Source organism: Helianthus annuus, chromosome 4 (genome assembly GCF_002127325.2).
Source record: "Helianthus annuus cultivar XRQ/B chromosome 4, HanXRQr2.0-SUNRISE, whole genome shotgun sequence".
Classification (NCBI taxonomy): domain Eukaryota; kingdom Viridiplantae; phylum Streptophyta; class Magnoliopsida; order Asterales; family Asteraceae; genus Helianthus; species Helianthus annuus.
Window position 1 is genome coordinate 65,011,027 of NC_035436.2, and position 23,122 is coordinate 65,034,148.

The window sequence follows — 23,122 nt, forward strand, 5'->3', positions numbered from 1 at the left end:
ACCCGTTGACACTTATACATGCTTTACGGAAGGTGGAGTTGATCTCATTTTTTTTTTCAAACAGTTAAGACTAAAGGGTATGGGGCCGGCTGAGGCCCGGCTAGGACCAGCGCCGGTTCCCCACACCGCCCCCTGGGGCTCGGCTCGGCACAACCGGCACCGCACAGCCGGGGTAGCCGGTCCTCCCTTCTCCTTCCTTCTCTCACATATACCTATACATACATACATATATATACATAAAGGGGTTCATCCCCTCCAAGCCGAGCCTACATGGCACTGACGTAGCGACCCATCCCCTTAGGGATGAGGCTCTCCGTACCTACTAGTCTAACTTCATTCACAGAAACCAAACCCACATGCTGGCACCCAAAAACAAACCAACAGAATTACATAATACAAAACCTACACCACTTTTTCCAAAGTCTCGAATTATGTATAAATATACTTTTGAACCAAAGATCTAAGTTGTAAATGAGAATTTCTGTATGGTGTTCGAGCTCGAAAAAATGTGTGTTTTATAATGTTTATTATTATTATTATTATTATTATTATTATTATTATTATTATTATTATTATTATTATTATTATTATTGTTATTATTTTTTAAAATCAAATCGGTATTGGGGCTCATTAAATCTAATGTCAATTGGCTAACTTCTAAACCATAAAAAAATTGTTTAGTAAATTGACATATCTTGGAGTTAGTATTTAAAAAAAAATAAAAAATTAACATATACATATTGGATTATTTAAAAAAAACACGTGCCCCTCGAAATTACTGGCTCTCAAGCGCAAGCGCTTTGACGTCTCCAATGATTTCCCCTATCTTCACCTTTGTATATTGAAAACTCTATTCATTTTGAGCTTTCCACAATCTCCAACACGCTACATATGTAATGCCACAAATCACAACTTTAAAGGGGTCCCCTAAGCTGCTCACCTCGCAAACCTCCAGGACATCTTTGGTAGAGAACGAGTAAATCGGAGACGGAGAGTATCTACACCACCCCTTATCGCCTGCCACCCAATTAGGGGCGGATGTACATAGGGCAAAGGGGTAGCCTCCGCTACGGCTTGGCGCTCCGGCGGTAGTGTAAAATTAGTGTAAATTTTGGAAAAATTTAACGTTTTTTTGATTTCGTTACCGCTTATTTATAAAACGTTACCGCTTGGCGCGAATCCTAGATCCGCCACTGCACCCAATCGCAGCCATGAACCCGGCTGCGAAAATGTGATGGGTGTGGGAGGGACAACTCTTACAAACAATGTTTGTTTTATATTTTTTCGTGACGTGGAGGTTTGTAAATATTTTAACCAGCATTAGTAAAAACACATTAGTAAAAACAATAAAAAAAAGTAGGAGTGCAACCCACCAGACTCACTATATCTACACATCGTCAACTTATATACTTCCATATCCCACTAAAAACTCCGACCAACAAAAATGCCGGAAACCCAAATACGATTCGGGATTCTGGGGTGTGCTAACATAGCCCGCAAGGTATCACGGGCTATGTTACTCTCCCCTAACACCACCATCTCCGCCATTGGCAGCCGCTCTCTGGAAAAGGCGATAGCATTCGCATCAGAAAACCATTTTCCAGAATCCGCTAAGGTTTATGGCAGCTACGACGCCGTGTTGGACGACCTTGATGTTGATGCGGTTTATGTTCCTTTACCGACAAGCCTCCACGTGCGGTGGGCGGTTCTGGCAGCCGAGAAGAAGAAGCATGTTTTGTTAGAGAAACCGGTGGCGCTTAACGTTGGTGAACTTGATACGATACTGGCGGCTTGTGAATCCAGTGGAGTTCAGTTTATGGATGCTACCATGTGGATGCATCATCCTCGGACAGTGAAAATGAAGGAGGTTCTTTCTGATGAACAAAGATTTGGGCAGCTCAAGTCGGTATATATTTTCTCCTCTGTGTGATAATAATACTCAAAATGAGAGATGAGTTTTTATAAAAAAAATAGATAAATAAAAAATCAATGTCTGTCATGTGTTTCTAAGCACAACAAATACATTTCTCTGCGTTCCCATTACGTTTACTTACTTTAGAAACATTTTTTTTAATGTTTTCTAGTATTTTACATCTGTTTAAAATTTTATAATTGTTTTGTAAAAAAATTCTTTTTAATAACATTACTATATCTATTTATATTAAAATACTAGATTACAGTCTCGTGTATTACACGATTTAAATAATAAAAATTATTTGTTTTCACAACATAATTAGACAAGTTGATGTACATAACAATAATCTCTCAAAGTTGCAATCATTTGCTTATACTATACAATACCCAACCTGCTTCTAAAGTGCGTAATCATCAATTCTTTAAGAAGCTTTGTAATTATTTTTACATCGTGTAGTTAGACGCTGAAAACATATTTTTATAACCCAAAAGTTTATTTTCCCTTATTTTATAATATAAATTAACCTATCTTGTCTCACGTATAATGTAAAAAGCTGTTAGGCTATATTAATAAACTGTTAAGCTATATTGAAAAAAAATAAAAAAAATATTAATTGTAATATGGTTAAATATGAAAAATATTTAAACTCATATTTTGCTTTACATTTCAATTGTATCATGAACTATAATTTCGATAATAAGGCTAAAGGGTGTGGGGGTAATGGTTGAAACATGATTCGGCATGTAGGAACATGAATGGAAGACTATACCACCCCCTTGCCTGATTCACTATGGTTTGCATGGATTAAACCATGACAACCATGGTTCTCCTTTCCATTTTTCCAAAAATCATTTCTTTTTTCTTTAGACAAAGATAAATTAAAATAAATAAGGGGATAGTGGTTTGGGTAATGACCACACCTTTATGATAGTGGTTTTGGATGACGGATTAGAGGTGAATGACATGATACTGATGTGGAAGGTCATGACCTAATAGAAAAGGATAAAAGACAAGGACAAAGATAATTAATTTTCTAAAATTTAAATGGAAAGAGATGAGTTTGATTAAATTCTATTAATCTTTAAATAAATAAATAAATAAGAGATTGTGGGAGAGAATTTTATATGACATTAAAACATATAAAATATGAAAGATTATGGGAGAGATTGACATGTGACATGAAGTTTTTATTAATCTTTCTACACTAATAAATAAAAATCATTTTTAGACACGTGTCATTCTCTAGTAATTTTTCACCCTTATTTTTTTATTTATCTTTTTTATTAAATAATAATAATAATATTAAACATCAATTTAACTAAATCTATTTATCTCTTTTATTTTCATAATCTGAAATTGATTTCGTTTTTAACTCTAAAGTTTCAATCTTTGTCAATTTTAGTCTAAAGTTTCAATCTTTAGTATTTTAACCCTTTGATTAATTTGATTTTTCACTTCTAATTCAAAAGTTTTCATCTTTTGTAATTTAACCCCTTTATTTTTTTTTACTTTAAACCCAAAACTTTTCATCTTTCGCAATATAATAATAATAATAATATTAAACATCAATTTAACTAAATCTATTTATCTCTTTTATTTTCATAATCTGAAATTGATTTCTTTTTTAACTCTAAAGTTTCAATCTTTGGCAATTTAAGTCTAAAGTTTCAATCTTTGGTATTTTAATCTCTTTGATTAATTTGATTTTTCACTTCTAATTCAAAAGTTTTCATCTTTTGCAATTTAACCTCTTTAATTTTTTTTTTTACTTTCAACACAAAGCTTTTCATATTTCGCAATTTAATCTCAACACTTTTTTACTTTCAACTTTAGTCTCTTATATACTTTTCATCTTTCATAAGTTCCCCGTTTAATGTGTCGTTCTAAATTTCCGAGTTAACACGCCGCAACGTGCGTGTGGGGTTCAACGTTTTTTCATCTATTTTTTTCCTGTTTGACATGTCCGTCGCAGCGTGTCTATTTTTCCCGTTTGATAGGTCTGTCGCAACGTGTGATTAATTGTTTTTTTCTCGGTTTTACACATAGGCTCGTGGTCATGTGAGAAACATTTGCCTTTCATCTAACATGATATATAACTAATGAATTACCCACTACATTGCGGCGGATGGTAACTCTAGTATTTAGACTATATAAAGATAGTAAAGAATATATACCATAGCAATACAAACAAGTACGATATATAAAAGTGAAAATGAAAAAGTGCAAATATAAAGATAAGAGTTAATTGCTCGGATGGTCCCTGTGGTTTCACGTTTTTTCACGTTTAGTCCCCACATTTTGAAAATAGCATGTATGTTCCCTATGGTTTGTCATTTTGTTACTCGGATAGTCCCCCAACATTTACTCTAGGGACTATCCGAGTAACAAAATGACAAACCATAGGGAGCATACCTGTTATTTTCAAACTAACTGACATCTACTCGGGGACTATCCGAGTAACAAAATGACAAACCATAGGGAGCATACCTGCTATTTTCAAAAGGTGAGGACTAAACGTAAAAAAAGTTGAAACCACAGAGACCATCCGAGCAATTAACTCTAAAGATAACTACTTAAAAAACGCAATTGGGATATATTTTTAAATAGTTTAAAGAAAATAAAAATGTCAAAGTTATTATTAGACTATCCAGTATTTGGTTCAGGGAAGGGGACCAGGGTGCCCTTGTCGGATCAGTATGAAGGAAACCATCCCCATATATGGATGGAGTTTTGTGTAGATGATGGGTCAGACACCAATGATCAGGAGCCTCTTTGTCTCACTATCTTTCTTCTTTCTCTGTCAACTTTATTTCTATAGTTTTAAAACACTTTATATCCCATGGAGGTCGGAAAAAAGAAGATGTATAGAGGGGGAGGAATAGGATCAAATACAAACACTTAAGTTTGTAAGAACCATAAGAACCAATACATAATTGACAAATGTCCATCAATAAAAAATTAGTTTAGGGGTAATTTAGACTTTTTGACCATATTTATTTATAACTAATTAAAAATAATTACAAAAAATATAATCAGCACAACACTATATAATTAGCACAACATCATTAATCGTTCTTCATTATCAGCACATCGTCCTCGAATCGTTCTCCATTATCAACATAAACGACATTAGCACAACATCTTCAATCGTTCTCCATTATCAGCACACCAGATGTGCTGATTATATCTACTTTTGGTGTTTGTTTGTATTATTTTGTAATTAACACATAATCAGCACCTTATTAGCACAAATATAAAACACCTTTTGTTAACTTTTTTTAAAAAAACACTTTTATAAATACAAAAAGGTATAGCAATATGGTACTCATATTAAAGATAAAAAAATACTTGAATTTATGGTATATATTTTTAAAAAAAATAATGAAGTATATAAAAGTTATTTTAGTTTAAAAAACCTTGGTGGAATTTGTATTTAATAGAAAATGGTCAAATGACTAGCAATTTTACAAAATTACCCCTAATTTGTTAGTAGTAATTTTTAATTATAAGAGTTTTATTTATAATCAATATCAACCTTTGATTTAAATTAACAATGGTTCAGATCTGTTCTTACGGTTCTTATAATTAGCACTGTTTGTACAGGATCTCAACCCTAGAGGGGGAAGCGATGGATGTTGAAAGTTGGAGAAAGAGAAGAATGGAGGGGGAAGTCATGTCTTTAGCTATTTTTCATATTTAATTTGACACGTTTAGCAACTTTAATTCATTCACTCCATATTTTAGTTAACTAGGGGGAACACCCGTGCGATGCACGACATGCATAATAGTTATTGTTTTTCCTGGAACGACGACTGATATAGATAGTGCGTGACACGGTACGAAAGTGCGAATAGTATAGATTTTTAAAACAAAAACCGGTTTTTTTTAAAGTTAGCCGTTTGACCATGGTTATTTTGACCAAAGTCCACTCCTCGTTCGGCGCTTTGTGGTAGCACTACCAGTCAAAAAAAGGCCCAAAACGCCCGAGGGTACAGTGTTCCCCCGCGTTTTTAAGACGCTTTGAGAGAGGTTTGCGCCCCACCACATGTGGTCTCACAAAACTTCAATTCTATGGACGTGTGGTTTCTCAACCCTCTTCAAAAGACGTCACAGTTTTCAAATTTTTTTATTTTTATTTTTTCTTTTTCATTGTTTTAGATGGTGTAAAATAGATGTTAAATATATATATTATACTACATACACATATACATATAAATTCAGTTTTGACATCTAAAAGTCAAATTGCAGGTTTTGTTCCCTTTTATAGATAAGAAAACAGTTTATTATTTATTACTAAAATGTTGTATTAACTTTATTCTGCAACATATTCTTTATAAACTATGCTTACCTTGACATAACCTAATAGCTATATTTCCTTATTAGAAGTCTCTTATAATTGAAAATTAGTACATATTATTACCTTGCTGGTGAACACATTTACTCTATGTTTAGGGAACAATTTGATTAGGTTGCTGATATTGAATTGAATATCACACCAAATTACAATAGCAGTTTATATTGCTACTATTCACCCAAATCAAGCACCTTAAATAAGTCAGTGTTTCTCTATATTCAAAAAACGAACTATAACTGACGATTATTAAATTGCAACAGTCAATTCAATCCAAATACTGCAATAGAAACATAAAATCTACCACAATTCGTTGGTTAATCACGTATAGTTCTTAATCGATTAGAATCAGAAAAAAGGAAATTGACTCACCGTAACTTAAAATCAGGAAGAAGGCGAACAAAAGGGCGGAGTTTTTCGAAATCAATGACCCCTGTCTTTCATTGTTATTCCTTGAATGAGGTAAGCAAGACCCCATACTACACACTACATACACATACATAAAAATTGGGTTCTATATTATTTGTATAAACACCGATTGGAAACCCTCACATTGCATTTGATGAAACCCTAATCAATATAAACACACACACTAACACTCACGAATCGAATCGAATTTATAAAAGGAAAAATTCGGGTTGTTTTTACCTCTTGCTGCTCCAAATCTTCATTACCATACATTAGCTTCATCTTAGAGATATAGATATTGCACTTAAAGGTCTCAACCATCAAAATACGATCCAAGGGCTAAAAAGTGGTTCCTAATTATGCAATGGTTATCATTTGAACCTTATTCCATGAGACTTGAGGTAAGATGCAAAGAGCATTCTTTTGAGTTTTAAACCATCTGTAATTAAGTTCATTATTTAATCATTATTGTTGCAATTATTAGGTATTATAGATAATAATACCCCATGAAATTACCTTTTAGTAATTTTCGTTTCTAATTGGTTAGCATCTTTTAAGTTTTAAAACCATTTATAGTTATAATTAAATTCATAATAACGTTGATTAAGTTTTTTTATATTTAATTATTATTATTATTTATTTTTATTTTTATTTCATATGATGTTCATCAACTATCTGATAAAATTGCAAAAAAGGTTGTAACCTTATTTGTGTGATGTTTAGCAATTACTAAACCAAATAATAATGACTTAATTATAAAATTCAATCAAGTAATCGGTTACGGAGAACTTGAAATGGAAAACCAATGTAAATATGAGGAAGGTGATGATGTTCAACTAAGTCAAATGATTTAATTCTTTATCAAGTATTTAATAATACTTAATTTATAAAGTTATCAATTTAATTGTATTTATCAATTTATACTCATGTAGAAAGACTAATTCCCTTTACTAACTTCATTGAGTTGTTGTACTATAAGCATAATATGTTGCAATTATTTAAATTTGGTTGGAACCCTTGTGAAATGCTTTATACGATAGTATAGATAAACGCAATCAATTTAAATCTTTTGCGCGAGTTGAAAACATCCGAGCCCTTAAAGTTTGCTGCCCAATCCTGTCAAACAATACCTCCTCAAATATTTCCTCTGCATCTATATTGCCTATATATAGTATCAATTAAATCACACAAAAGCATCATATGTTTAAAAAAAATAGTAAAGTAGAAATTAAAAAAGGAAATACCAATAGGCCAAATAAATGTCTATCTCCAAATGAATAACTTTTCTCGTACCCACCCTTTTACACCTCCATATACATGAAGCTGCAAAAAGGAAAAAGACTATAAATTTATGAACAATTAAACAATACATTGGTAAATGGTTCCAGATACTATAGTCATGCAAGGGTACCTTGATGAAGTATGAAGTGTCTGTCTTTTTGTATCCAATAACCTGTGTGTATACTTTATATGTAATATAAAATCATAATTTGAAAAAAAAATCACTAAATCACCAAAAACATAATAAAACATCAATATAAACTCATAGATTATGTAAAAGAAAACTGTTATCCCATTTGAATATTTTAAGAAACAAACCAAAGTTTTTTCGAATAAATGTTGAAATGGGTAAAAAAGAACACACCTTTCCACCAAGATAAATAAATTTCATATCAACTTATCTCTTTCTTATCTCTTTCTTTTCGACTCTAACTCGCACAATAGTAGACAAAGGAGTTGATGTTGAGTGAAATGGTGAATTTATAGCAATGATAGGAGATTCCTTAATCGGTCAAATATATTACATATTGATTGAAATTGGACCTTTGGAGTGCTTTTGCGGTTTATCCCAATAGGTTTCGTTTATTAATTGCATTTAAGAACCGAACTTATTATTGTATTATTATAATTAATTGTGATTATATTCTCATTTAATTATTTTTTTATTTTTTAATATTAATGTAGAAAGACCATTTCACCCCTTACTAACATCATTAAGTTGTTGTACCATAAGTATAAAAGATTGTAATTACTTAAATTTGGTTGGTATCCTTATGAAATGCTTTATAATATAGTATAGATAGATAGATATAGATATAGATAATTATTTTTTTTTTATTTTTTAATATTAATGTAGAAAGACCATTTCACCCCTTACTAACATCATTAAGTTGTTGTACCATAAGTATAAAAGATTGTAATTACTTAAATTTGGTTGGTATCCTTATGAAATGCTTTATAATATAGTATAGATTAGGTTCTAGCATTAATGTACTGTACTATATGTTAATATGGTGTTTCATGCATTGCTTTGTTGCAAATTGTGTTGTTTTATTTGTAAATTATTATTATTATTTATAATAATCTAATTAATTTAGCCAAAATCTTGTTAATAATATATTATAATATATATATATATATAGTTATTTTAATACTTTTATTATTTTAATATTATAATAATAATTCCTTTTTTTTACTGTTTAACTTTAATTTAATGATTTTTTAGTATCACGGGGTGGGATAAGCTTGGTGTCAACCGGTACTGGTATCGAAAATACCGGTACGGTCTTGTTTGGTATCGGTACAAATAGTAATTTTAATATTTTAATAATATATATAGTTTTTATATATATTTTTATTATTTTAATGTTATAATAATAATTCTTTTCTTTACTTTTTAACTTTAATTTAATGATATTTTTATGATACTTATGATCTTTCGGTTTAAATTTTATCTTAATCTATTAAATTCTGATACTAATATCATGGATAAGTTCTTAATATTTGATATCATTTAGATCCCTTTACCTATTTTTTTTATTATATGTTTTCTTTAAAAATATATTGTTGTGTTTTTATTACGAATTATATTTGAGCTACTTTTAATATATTAGTTACTTCGAAATTTAAATTTATGGTTACCTTGTCAAAGATCATTTTATAGAATAATCATAAGTTTGGAATAATTATCTTTAAACCAATTATTAAAACAAATTAAGATCAAAGTTAACTTTAAACTAATCTACCTTTATCTATAATATATTATTTAGTATAATGTGTTATTGATGATATTAATTTTAATGATTATTGATATATAATTATTTTATTTTATTTTTTATCTTATCTCTTATTTATTTAATATAAATTAAATGCAATTAATAGGATTTTTATAGGATGATGCATTTAAAACAACCATAAATTTTGGTTTTAAAATAGAACATATAACTAAACTTTAGAATATATATATGTTTTCTTTAAAAATATATTGTTGTGTTTTTATTACGAATTATATTTGAGCTACTTTTAATATATTAGTTACTTCGAAATTTAAATTTATGGTTACCTTGTCAAAGATCATTTTATAGAATAATCATAAGTTTGGAATAATTATCTTTAAACCAATTATTAAAACAAATTAAGATCAAAGTTAACTTTAAACTAATCTACCTTTATCTATAATATATTATTTAGTATAATGTGTTATTGATGATATTAATTTTAATGATTATTGATATATAATTATTTTATTTTATTTTTTATCTTATCTCTTATTTATTTAATATAAATTAAATGCAATTAATAGGATTTTTATAGGATGATGCATTTAAAACAACCATAAATTTTGGTTTTAAAATAGAACATATAACTAAACTTTAGAATATATATAGATAATATCATGGATAAGTTCTTAATATTTGATATCATTTGGATCCCTTTACCTACTTTTTTATTATATGTTTTCTTTGAAAATATATTGTTGTGTTTTTATTACGAATTATATTTGAGCTACTTTTAATATATTAGTTACTTCGAAATTTAAATTTATGGTTACCTTGTCAAAGATCATTTTATAGAATAATCATAAGTTTGGAATAATTATCTTTAAACCAATTATTAAAACAAATTAAGATCAAAGTTAACTTTAAACTAATCTACCTTTATCTATAATATATTATTTAGTATAATGTGTTATTGATGATATTAATTTTAATGATTATTGATATATAATTATTTTATTTTATTTTTTATCTTATCTCGTATTTATTTAATATAAATTAAATGCAATTAATAGGATTTTTATAGGATGATGCATTTAAAACAACCATAAATTTTGGTTTTAAAATAGAACATATAACTAAACTTTAGAATATATATAGATAATATCATGGATAAGTTCTTAATATTTGATATCATTTGGATCCCTTTACCTATTTTTTTTATTATATGTTTTCTTTGAAAATATATTGTTGTGTTTTTATTACGAATTATATTTGAGCTACCTTTAATATATTAGTTACTTCGAAATTTAAATTTATGGTTACCTTGTCAAAGATCATTTTATAGAATAATCATAAGTTTGGAATAATTATCTTTAAACCAATTATTAAAACAAATTAAGATCAAAGTTAACTTTAAACTAATCTACCTTTATCTATAATATATTATTTAGTATAATGTGTTATTGATGATATTAATTTTAATGATTATTGATATATAATTATTTTATTTTATTTTTTATCTTATCTCTTATTTATTTAATATAAATTAAATGCAATTAATAGGATTTTATCAACTTATCTCTTTCTTATCTCTTTCTTTTCGACTCTAACTCGCACAATAGTAGACAAAGGAGTTGATGTTGAGTGAAATGGTGAATTTATAGCAATGATAGGAGATTCCTTAATCGGTCAAATTTATTACATATTGATTGAAATTGGACCTTTGGAGTGCTTTTGCGGTTTATCCCAATAGGTTTCGTTTATTAATTGCATTTAAGAACCGAACTTATTATTGTATTATTATAATTAATTGTGATTATATTCTCATTTAATTATTTTTTTATTTTTTAATATTAATGTAGAAAGACCATTTCACCCCTTACTAACATCATTAAGTTGTTGTACCATAAGTATAAAAGATTGTAATTACTTAAATTTGGTTGGTATCCTTATGAAATGCTTTATAATATAGTATAGATAGATAGATATAGATATAGATAATTATTTTTTTTATTTTTTAATATTAATGTAGAAAGACCATTTCACCCCTTACTAACATCATTAAGTTGTTGTACCATAAGTATAAAAGATTGTAATTACTTAAATTTGGTTGGTATCCTTATGAAATGCTTTATAATATAGTATAGATTAGGTTCTAGCATTAATGTACTGTACTATATGTTAATATGGTGTTTCATGCATTGCTTTGTTGCAAATTGTGTTGTTTTATTTGTAAATTATTATTATTATTTATAATAATCTAATTAATTTAGCCAAAATCTTGTTAATAATATATTATAATATATATATATATATATAGTTATTTTAATACTTTTATTATTTTAATATTATAATAATAATTCCTTTTTTTTACTGTTTAACTTTAATTTAATGATTTTTTAGTATCACGGGGTGGGATAAGCTTGGTGTCAACCGGTACTGGTATCGAAAATACCGGTACGGTCTTGTTTGGTATCGGTACAAATAGTAATTTTAATATTTTAATAATATATATAGTTTTTTATATATTTTTATTATTTTAATATTATAATAATAATTCTTTTCTTTACTTTTTAACTTTAATTTAATGATATTTTTATGATACTTATGATCTTTCGGTTTAAATTTTATCCTAATCTATTAAATTCTGATACTAATATCATGGATAAGTTCTTAATATTTGTTATCATTTGGATCCCTTTACCTATTTTTGTTTATTATATGTTTTCTTTGAAAATATATTGTTGTGTTTTTATTACGAATTATATTTGAGCTACTTTTAATATATTAGTTACTTCGAAATTTAAATTTATGGTTACCTTGTCAAAGATCATTTTATAGAATAATCATAAGTTTGGAATAATTATCTTTAAACCAATTATTAAAACAAATTAAGATCAAAGTTAACTTTAAACTAATCTACCTTTATCTATAATATATTATTTAGTATAATGTGTTATTGATGATATTAATTTTAATGATTATTGATATATAATTATTTTATTTTATTTTTTATCTTATCTCTTATTTATTTAATATAAATTAAATGCAATTAATAGGATTTTTATAGGATGATGCATTTAAAACAACCATAAATTTTGGTTTTAAAATAGAACATATAACTAAACTTTAGAATATATATAGATTACTTAAAAAACAAATTTTGGATCAATCCACTTTTAGTTAAAGTTATAACAATTAAAAATATATATATAAACCACTAAGGGTTAGGATCAAATACAAAGGATAAAATAAATAAGAAGGGTAGGAAGGATTCTATAGTCCATTGATCTTAGATTTGGAGGGTTGAGATTTGTTGTAGGGAAAATAAGATAATAGAAGGGCATAAAAGGGAATCCTATATTTATGGATTTTCTCTCTCCACATGCAAGGCACATGCCAATTCCCCCATCGATTTAAAACGTACATAACTTTTTCATACGCCATCTTTTTTTAAAAAAAAATTCACCATAATAACGAGCGTTTTTTTATCTTTAATATGAGTATCATATTATCATATAAAAATAAAATAAAAATTTTCATTTTTACTGGGTTTTTTTTTTGCATTGTGTTAAAGATTCAGGTCAGTGTATCTTTTAACTAGGTTTTGGTAAGTAGAGTTTCTATACATTGTGTTATTATCAAAACCTATAACACAATGTTAATTGGGGATCTATCCATTGCGTTTTTTTAAGAACCTATAACACAATATATGACACAATGAAGATGGTGTTATATCTGGGTTTTCTATAAATTGTGTTCTTAGTTCAGGTCATTGTGTTTAGTATGTTATTCATTGTGTTTTTATATGTTGTCCATTGTGTTTTAATAATTTGTTCAATTTTTTTATTATCTTTGTTCATTGTGTTTTAGTTTGTTGTGTATTGTGTTTTTAGTTTGTTTTCCATTGTGTCTTCATCTGCTCTCTGTTGTGTCTTTTATCTGCTGTCATTAATTGTGTTTTTTATCTGTTGTCATCAATTGTGTTTTTATTTAGTCTGATACTTATTGTGTTATATGTTATCGCCATTGTGTTATGGTCATTGTGTTTTAGTATGTTGTCTATTGTGTCTTTATCTGTTGTGATTGATTTTGTTTTTGATCTACTTTACATTGTGTTTTACATCATGTCCATTGTGTAATTATCAAAACCTATAACACAATGTTAATTTGGGTTCTATCCGTTGCGTTTTTTTAAGAACCTATAACACAATATATGATACAATGAAGATGGTGTTATATCTGGGTTTTCTATACATTGTGTTATTAGTTCAGGTCATTGTGTTTAATATGTTATTCATTGTGTTTTAATATGTTGTCCATTGTGTTTTAATAATTTGTTCAATTTTTTTATTATCTTTGTTCATTGTGTTTTAGTTTGTTGTGTATTGTGTTTTTAGTTTGTTTTCCATTTTGTCTTCATCTGCTCTCCATTGTGTCTTTTATCTGCTGTCATTAATTGTGTTTTTTATCTGTTGTCATCAATTGTGTTTTTATTTAGTCTGATACTTATTGTGTTATATGTTATCGCTATTGTGTTATACGTTATAGTCATTGTGTTTTAGTATGTTGTCCATTGTGTCTTTATCTGTTGTGATTGATTGTGTTTTTGATCTACTTTACATTGTGTTTTACATCATGTCCATTGTGTAATATACAACTGGGTTTTTGAATTTTTTTTTGAAAAATATAACAATATGGTACTCATATTAAAGATAAAAAAACGCTCGATTTTATGGTATAATTTTTTTTAAAATCAAATGATGTATAAAAAAGTTACGGACGTTTAAAAATTGTGGGGGGGGGGGAAATAACATGTGACTTGCATGTGCATATTCTCTTTGCTCTTGTAGACAAAATTACCCTTTTCATTTAATTCCTCCTAGGACACTTGTCACTCTCTGGTGGCTTCTTACACTTCTTATTTTTAAATACTTTGTATTATAACTCAACCATACATCTTAAAAGAGAAAGTCTGTGGAAATTTCCACCGGCTTTCCTAAAGTTTAGTAAAAATTTTCACTTTAACCCCTTGCCTTATTTCACCTATCATGCTATCTTCTAAACTTTTGAAATTATAATTTTAACCCCTGTATTATTAATCCATTTTACAACTCATTCAAAAGTCGGTGGCATTTATAAAAACAGTCCCTTCTTTTTCCACTCACTATACAACCTCTCAACTTTTAAAAATTACGATTTTAACCTCTACACTATTAGTTTATTTTACGACGCCTATAACTTAACTTCTGAAAATTGCAATTTTTATCTAACTCAAACTAATTCCTAAGACTGCGGGGTGTGGGGGGCTTGGGTTTGGGGGCTTTGCACGACATGTGGCGAAGGTGGGCTCCACCAGGTCACCCCAAGAAAAGTGGGGTGTGGAGAGGTGCGGTGTTGCATGGCCAGCCATGTGGATATTGGACCAGCCAACCAAAGCCAACCAGCTCACCTGCCCCCCGCCCCACGCCAGGCAGAATACCCACGCCAAAGGGGCAACACCCAGCCCAACGCCAACCAGGGGTGGAAAAGCTGGCGTTGAAGGGCAACCCATGCCCCCAACCAAAGCCCACACCCCACAGTCTAAAGAGTTAACTAAATTTTCTTTCGCTAGTTTTATTTTAAAAACTGTTATAATTTGTCGTTATGTTTAAGAACTTTGTAAAAATATCATTTAACCCACCCGAGTTATAAAGTTCTGAATTTAGCCCTTTCGTTCCTTTACCTAAAAATGATTTTTACGTGCGTATTTTTATTTGTGTGTCGATCTAAAGCCGAGTTGGTTTATGTTTAGACATAAACCTTTTTTAAGCAAGTCATGCCAAATATAATACGTTTTCGTACTTATTTTATGACGTTTTCAGTTGGTCTACGTTTCACAGTAAATTTAGTTCTGAATCGAATGGGGTCAAATATAATGCGTTCTCATTCCACGGTATAAATTTGAGTTACTCTACGTTTTGGCCCTGCCGCAATTGCTAGGGATAAAATTTCAACCCTTGATTTGAACATGTCTGAGTACACGTGTTAGTTTTCCCTTTATACATGTTTTATGCTATTTTTCTTGAATGTTTCCTATATATGAGTCGGGTCACATATAAATACGTTATGAGTGTACTGTATCAATTTAACTTTACATTTTGATCCAACCACAATACTATTGAGTTAAATCGGATACGTGAAAACACGCATTTTCATATGATGTATATGTCACATAACGCTTGAACTAATTCATTCGATGTTTGCAATGTACCCGCGCCGCAACGTGCGCGGGTCTAGTTACTAGTTATTAATGAAAAGTAAAATAAAATAAATTGTTGACTAGGGTCCAAGAGGTTGTCCACAACAGTTGCTCATCAACAGGGGGCAGGGGTTTGTCTTTAATAGGCTAGAGTTTGCTATTCAGAAAGGGGTAGCGGCACAGCTTGTTGCTCGCTTACCTGCGATATTGATGTAACTCGGCCAGTTCATATATATATAAAATCCTATACTTTAAAATAAAAAAAAATAAAATTAAAGACATTATAAAAGGGGGAGGGAATGTGGATGATCTTAACATAGGTTTGAGGATAAAGGGGAAGGAGGAAAGGGATTGTGATATGATGTTAAGGTGACAATTGGGGATGAAGGGAATAAGAGGAACCCCAATGAATAGCCTTATATATCATATATCTCGCACCAACACATGACCAATAAATCATTTGCTATCAATCTACTCTTTGTTTTAATAGGTACATAGCACGTACTCATTCTTAGGAGATGAAGATTTTCTGAAGAATGATATTCGTGTAAACCCTAATCTCGATTCCCTTGGAGCTCTTGGAGACAGTGGATGGTACTGCATACGTGCTATCTTATGGGCTAATAATTACGAGCTTCCAAACACAGTTACCGCTTTTCATGACCCTGGGTACAACGAATCAGGAGTCATCTTGTCATGTGGTGCATCTTTAAACTGGAAAACAAATGGGAAAGTTGCAACTTTTTACTGTTCATTCTTGTCGAACTTATGCATGGACATAACAGTGCTTGGAACCAAAGGGAACTTCCGTGTCCATGACTTTATTATACCATTCAGTGAACAAGTGGGATCTTTTTATGCAGTGGATAATTCAAAATGGATAGAACTGGCACTTGGGTGTGCTCCTGAACCGAGTGAGTTTAAGATAGCAACCGATTTACCCCAGGAAGCATTGATGGTGCAAGAATTTGGTCGTTTGGTTGCTGGAGTCAGGAGTGGTGAGGTTAAACCTGAGAATAAATGGTCCATCGTAAGTAGAAAAACCCAACTGATCATCGATGCAGTTGTTGCTTCGATCAAGAATGGTTTCGTGCCTATTAAAGTTATTTACTAGATGTCATATATTTGGTTTTAGTTTTGTATCTTAGCATATGTCATAATACATTGGTTGACGAATGTGGTACTTTGAAATAAAGGATCTTAATGCGACATGTTATTTTTATAATCAGGTTGTTGGTTTAACCGGTTACCTTACCGGTTAATTGGTCGAAGTGATTTCAAAAATCGGATGACGGCTAAATAATTTATTTGTAGTGGGAAAAGTAAAATAACCAAAAAGGATGAGGTAAGTTTAAATGTTTGATTGCTATTCTAAAGAGTGTGGTTAGATTGGTAATTTTATATTCAAAAAATCAAAAGTCATTTAAAAAGTCAGGTTTTTATGGTTTTTGGAAAACAACTTTTTACTCGATCTCAAAAAGCCCAATAAAATGCATTTTTATCAATGCCAAACAGTTTTTTTTAACTTATTGGCTTTTTGAAAAAGCCAATAAGTCATTTCCAAACTCAATGACCAACACCCACGTAATCTTCAAAAAGATGTGTGTGTGTGTGTGTGTGTGTGTGTGTGTGTGATGGGTAATCGACGATTGAACAAACCAAGGATTGAAGGTTTGAAAACAAGATTTGAAGTCTTTTGTTGTTTAGAGTCAAAGATAAATAAGTTTTCACTCTTCTTCTTCATCTTTGAACCCAAAAAATTATTGTTAGTAGTGTATGTTGTTAACTTGAAAATGAATCTAGAAATTTCTTGTTCCGAGTTTGTTAAATCTGGGTTTAAGATACTCCGGGTTTTGAATTAATTTCGAGTTTTTCAAATGTCTGAATTTACACAACTATCATATTGTTCCGAGTTTGTTGTTTCAAGTATTCTGATTTTACCAAGAAAGATTATTAATAGTTTGTCAATTGACTTGATTCCGAGTTTGTTAGTTAAGGTGGAAGGGAGTTCCGAGTTTGTTAGAGTTAATATATTCTGAGTTTACTAGTTTGTTTTGATTCCGAGATTGTAAAGATAGTGTTTAATTCTGGATTTGTTGAAGTGTTCAGGGTTTGTAAACCTTTCAGGGTTTATCTTTTGTTCTAGATTTATAAAGTGTTTAAGGTTTGTAAACTTTTCAGGGTTTGTGAAGTGTTCAGGGTTTATGAAAGTGTTCAGGGTTTATCTTTTGTTCCGGATTTATAAAGTGTTCAGGGTTTGTAACCCTTTCAGGGGTTGTGAAGTGTTCAGGGTTTGTAAACCTTTCAGGGGCTTTTGGAGTGTTCAGGGTTTGTGAAATTGTTTAGGGTTTACTATTTATTCTGAATTTGTAATTGGTTATCCCAGTTTGCACTTATTCCGAGTTACTTAACCAAGATTCCGAATTACTAGATTTTTCCGAGTTTATGATATGTTCAGAATTTTTGTCAGTAGGTCGGAAGGATAGTGTGATTTCAGGAGTAAAGATGGTGATAGAAATTTTTTTAAAATTTTGGTACTGTAATGGTGGACCATGGTTGTTTACTAGATTCTAGGTATTTAGATTTGATCCTTATTAGAGTTTACGGACAATTTGGGACTTTTATCGGGCATTCAAAGAGAAATGAAGGTGAAGTGACTTAGACTTCGAAAGTTTACAAAACAATAGGGGGAATAAAAATTTCATATATCTTATTTTCTTTGTAAATTTCTAACAGCTTTGTGGTGCGATAGTGAAACTAGTTCGTGTTTACAATCCTGGGTTTAAATGAAGTTTAATCTGGCCTGTGCAGAAAAGTTTAAAACATGATACAATTTAGAGCTAGTGTGTGATTGAGTTTCATCAAGTTCATTCGAGGTTTGATCAAGCTTGTTCGTGTTATAGCTAATTGTGCGTTTGTTGATTAGTTGAAGATTGAGCCTTTATCATATGCCGGTTAGAGTAGAGAAGATTAGTCTTCTTTGTCCCTCTTCCAAGTTAGTGACTAGTCGAATTCTTGAAATAATTTGGAGGTTCTTTCATTGAGGGGGGATCGGAAATGAAAGCCATCGGGGATTTAGTGGATTCGTGAGGATATGAGATTGAATCATGAAGATGCGTGACGAAATGAGATCATACATGTAAGGTTGAAGACATTGATCAAGAATGTGGATGTAACTTTTCAAAGTTCAGTTTGTTATTAACTTATCGAACTGAACATCATGTCTTTGTGGAATTTGAAGTGTTCGATGTTGGGCATTGGAAATCTTACGTTTTGTTCTTCTCTGAGTTAAGTTTGAAGATCAAGGATCGAGCGATATTCTTACAATTGTTTGAAGTTGGTTGTCGGTTCGCGTTAACTTGATTCATGATTAGTTTGAGGGGATGGATCTACAGTGCTTGATGTTGGATTCTTCGGGTCTCATAGAGCGCCCATTTAAGTGATCGTCAACAAGTCTTTCATTAGAAGGGTTGAAGATCGTTGTGCTCTACCGGAAAGATCAAGTCTTTGCCAAAGTGGAAAGCAGGCATGATATCCTTGGTCAAGGGGGAGTCTGTAAGTGAAGTATCTGGTGTCTAAAGATATCAGGACAAAATCAGGTTGGGACATTAAGAAGGTCTGGTAATATACATTGGGGTTCCCATTTTAAATCTATTTATAGTTTGGTTAACATGTTTGATGTCACCCGTGCTGTTCTCAAGGGAATAATTGAAGACACATCTCATGCTACTAGTTCTCAACGTGGAGATGCTAATAAAGCTTGTGGTTACTTACAATCATTTGAGTTTGTGCTTGTTCTTCAATTGATGAAAGAAGTAATGGGAAAAACGGATACACTTTGTCAAGCATTACAAAAGAAATCCCAAGACATCCTTAATGCAATGGAGTTAGTTTCTGCAACACAGGTTAGTCTAACCAATTTTAGAGACACTGGATGGGATTCTTTATTTGAAAATGTTCGTTTTTTTTGTGAAAGGCATGACATAGATATGCCTGATATGAGTGCTCCATATACTTCTACTCGGTATCGGCCTCGTAAAAAAGATCTTCATGTTACATTTAAACATTATTACTGGGTAGATTTGTTTACAGAGACATTGGACAAACAACTACATGAGCTGGATAGTAGATTCAATGAGCAAGCGAAAGAATTGTTATCTCTTAGTGCGACTTTATGTTCAAAAAAGATTAATATTGATCAGATTGTTCTTCACTTGATGAAAGAAGTAATGGAAAAACGGATACACTTTGTCAAGCATTACAAAAGAAATCCCAAGACATCCTTAATGCAATGGAGTTAGTTTTTGCAACACAGGTTAGTCTAACTAATTTTAGAAACACTGGATCGGATTCTTTATATGAAAAGGTTCGTTTTTTTTTTGTGAAAGGCATGACATAGATATGCCTGATATGAGTGCTCCATATACTTTTACTCGGTATCGGCCTCGTAAAAAAGATCTTCATGTAACATTTGAACATTATTACCGGGTAGATTTGTTTACAGAGACATTGGACAAACAACTACATGAGCTGGATAGTAGATTCAATGAGTAAGCGATAGAGTTGTTATCTCTTAGTGCGGGTTTATGTTAAAAAAGATTAATATTGATAAGATTATTCTTCTTGTTGAGAAATTGTAAGACCCTTCTTAAAAAGGACTGAATTTAATAATATATTACATGCATGTCGTACAAAATTTCGAGTTTACAAAAAGATTCATGTTTTAAGACCATACATGTTCATAATATTCAAGTTATCAACCTACTGAATAAACTTTCAAGTCATAACTTCAAGTGTTTACATATTACTAAGCCAAAATAGATCAAGTGCAGAAGCTTCGTTTAGTGCGTTCAGTTCTTGACAATTGTTGCTTGATCGCCATCCGGAAAGTCCCCTTGTCACCTAAGGTCAAAACCACTTCAAATATTAGTTTAGACATTTATATTAAGTGTATAAACAAGTCCCGATCATTGAATCATGCAAAAATAAAATAAAAATAAAATTCTGCCCTGTCGCGTGGCGCGACGGGTCTTCGCGTGGCGCGACACGCGGATCCATGCGATCCTGTCGCGTGGCGCGAGGGAAACGGTTTTTCAGCAGATGCAGGTTATTGACCTGCATTTCCTGCCAGCTCCGGATTTTCACTAAATTCAGCTTCAAATGGTCTTAACTTTGGATCCGTAAGTCCGATTTGGCCGATTCTTTTTCCTACGTGTCCGTAATTTAATTACGGACCCAGTTATCTATGCCGTTTACATAAAATATCAGTTCAAGGATAATTTGGCATACAATTTGGTTCCTTGTTTATTTGACCCACGTGTTTACAAGTTCCACAACTTGTGTTTTAGTCACCACATGATTAGGGCCTTTTACACATGTCTAGATTTTACCAACTATGGCGTTTCGCTTCCCTCTCTAGGGATTGCTTACGCAATAACCTTCATGCTTGTTTTCAAAGTTTCTAACTTGCTTTAATACACTATTTGACATGCTTAAATTTCCGAACTTGAATTCCCACATTAAAGGCTCAATTTCACACGAGTTTAGCGTGTCCGCTACACGGCTTACACTTTGTTTTTAACCATTCATCAAGTGATGGTCATTAACTTCAATGTTCACAACACAACTTGTTTTGACCCATTTGGATGCCGAATGGAGGCCACCATTCAAGACATTCCAAAATCTATTTCTAATGCATGTTTTGACCCGTTTTAATCATCTAATTCACATCGTCACTTCTGTGACTTAACGGGTTTTCCTGTTTAGCTAGTTTCCAACACAACAGACTAAAATAAATAAATAACATAACATAACGAAACCATAGGTTGCGTACCTTCAAAACGCACCCTTCGAACGTGTATCACCTCCGGCTTGCCCGCTTGATGATCCGGATTCTTTACCTAAAGAGTTCCATTCACAACTATTTTAGAACCCTTTTTACAATCATTTATCATAATTCCTTATGATATCCGAATCTGCGTTTTTGTCCGATTATTAACATTTTGATCCTCACTTAGGCGTGTCAACAAACACCTAGCGGATCCGATTTGTACATAATCATTACTTTGCTCTTGACATGTTATTTACTTCCACTTTCGTTTCAATTAGGCAAATTTTCACAATTTTTGACATCAATAAAAACTGAATTTTTAATACATAAATCTAGTTTTTCACTAGAACAGTAACCACAAGCCTAGGGTCCATCTAGTTTCTATAATTTCATTAATCACCTAAAATGGTGATTTCAATTTCACAAACATCATGCAAGGTTTTTAACAAAATTTCATCTAGGGTTTATCCCTAGACATCACACTACTTCTTATTTCAACTATACAACATACATTCAAGCTCAATTCTTGATTTTCTCTTTTAACCTAAGATTGAACTTGAATCAAAATACCAAAATTGTGCTTACCTATTGATCCCTGCAATGAGGTGATCTATGCAAGGTTTTTAACAAAATTTCATCTAGGGTTTATCCCTAGACATCACACTACTTCTTATTTCAACTATACAACATACATTCAAGCTCAATTCTTGATTTTCTCTTTTAACCTAAGATTGAACTTGAATCAAAATACCAAAATTGTGCTTACCTATTGATCCCTGCAATGAGGTGATCACTAATTCGTGTTTGGAACTTGATTTAGAGTAGATTAGAGGGTTCAATTCTTGAATTTTGTGTGAAACAAGGGTTTGGGGAAAACTCCTGGTCGCCCTTCCTTCTGTTCGATCCAAGCACACACACAAGTGTGTGTTTGGTGTGTTTTGTTTACTATTTTAGCATTTAAGTTTCAGTTTTTACAAATTTAGCTTGAGATACCTTAATTGCTCTAAATTAAGACGAGAACGCAAGAGGTTGTCGGTAAGGGTGATTCCATTGCTAAATGTAGGTGGACAAGTCCAACCCTTTACCGGGCTCTCGTTATAGAAGGTGTATGTCGAATCGCTTGGGTCTATGTATACATCGAACGAAGTCGATGGGGAGTCCTTCACGGCACAATCGACACAGGGACGACTATCGCTCAAGTCTTTTCTAGAGTTAGAGGTGATGTCGGGAACAATGAAGTTGTTTTTTATCCGAATGCGATTTCAATAATTCTAATTGGGTATCGTCTTGAGATGAATTGGAATCCATCTCAAGTTCTTTTAACCAATTAAGAATTAGATCTTCTAATTGAAATAGTTCATCAAGAAGCATTTCTCCT

The 23,122-nt window shown here is 31.1% G+C and overlaps 2 protein-coding genes and 1 long non-coding RNA gene across 3 annotated transcripts; 2 read left to right on the top strand and 1 right to left on the bottom strand.

The window, feature by feature from the left end:
* Positions 1 to 1,375: 1,375 nt before the first annotated feature.
* Positions 1,376 to 17,123, top strand: LOC110895130 (uncharacterized oxidoreductase At4g09670). Its single transcript, XM_022142412.2, has 2 exons — positions 1,376 to 1,906; positions 16,405 to 17,123. Exons 1-2 carry the CDS (start codon positions 1,445 to 1,447, stop codon positions 17,026 to 17,028), a joined length of 1,086 nt encoding a protein of 361 aa, XP_021998104.1. The 5' UTR covers positions 1,376 to 1,444; the 3' UTR covers positions 17,029 to 17,123.
* On the bottom strand, positions 7,602 to 7,997 carry LOC110895131. Its single transcript, XR_002566914.2, has 2 exons — positions 7,919 to 7,997; positions 7,602 to 7,836 (listed from the first exon to the last, which is right to left on the bottom strand). It is a non-coding gene; the product is annotated as an uncharacterized LOC110895131 (long non-coding RNA).
* Positions 17,124 to 19,585: 2,462 nt separating the features above from the next.
* LOC110892978 lies at positions 19,586 to 20,215 on the top strand. Its single transcript, XM_022140105.1, has one exon. It carries the CDS (start codon positions 19,586 to 19,588, stop codon positions 20,213 to 20,215), a length of 630 nt encoding a protein of 209 aa, XP_021995797.1.
* Positions 20,216 to 23,122: the final 2,907 nt, after the last annotated feature.

Excerpts from the sequence above, each read along its gene's own strand:
- LOC110895130 (XM_022142412.2), top strand. The coding sequence starts at position 1,445 with ATGCCGGAAACCCAAATACGATTCGGGATTCTGGGGTGTGCTAACATA. Across the intron at positions 1,907-16,404 it reads GATTTGGGCAGCTCAAGTCG|GTACATAGCACGTACTCATT; the intron begins GTATATATTTTC and ends TTGTTTTAATAG.
- LOC110892978 (XM_022140105.1), top strand. The coding sequence starts at position 19,586 with ATGTTTGATGTCACCCGTGCTGTTCTCAAGGGAATAATTGAAGACACA.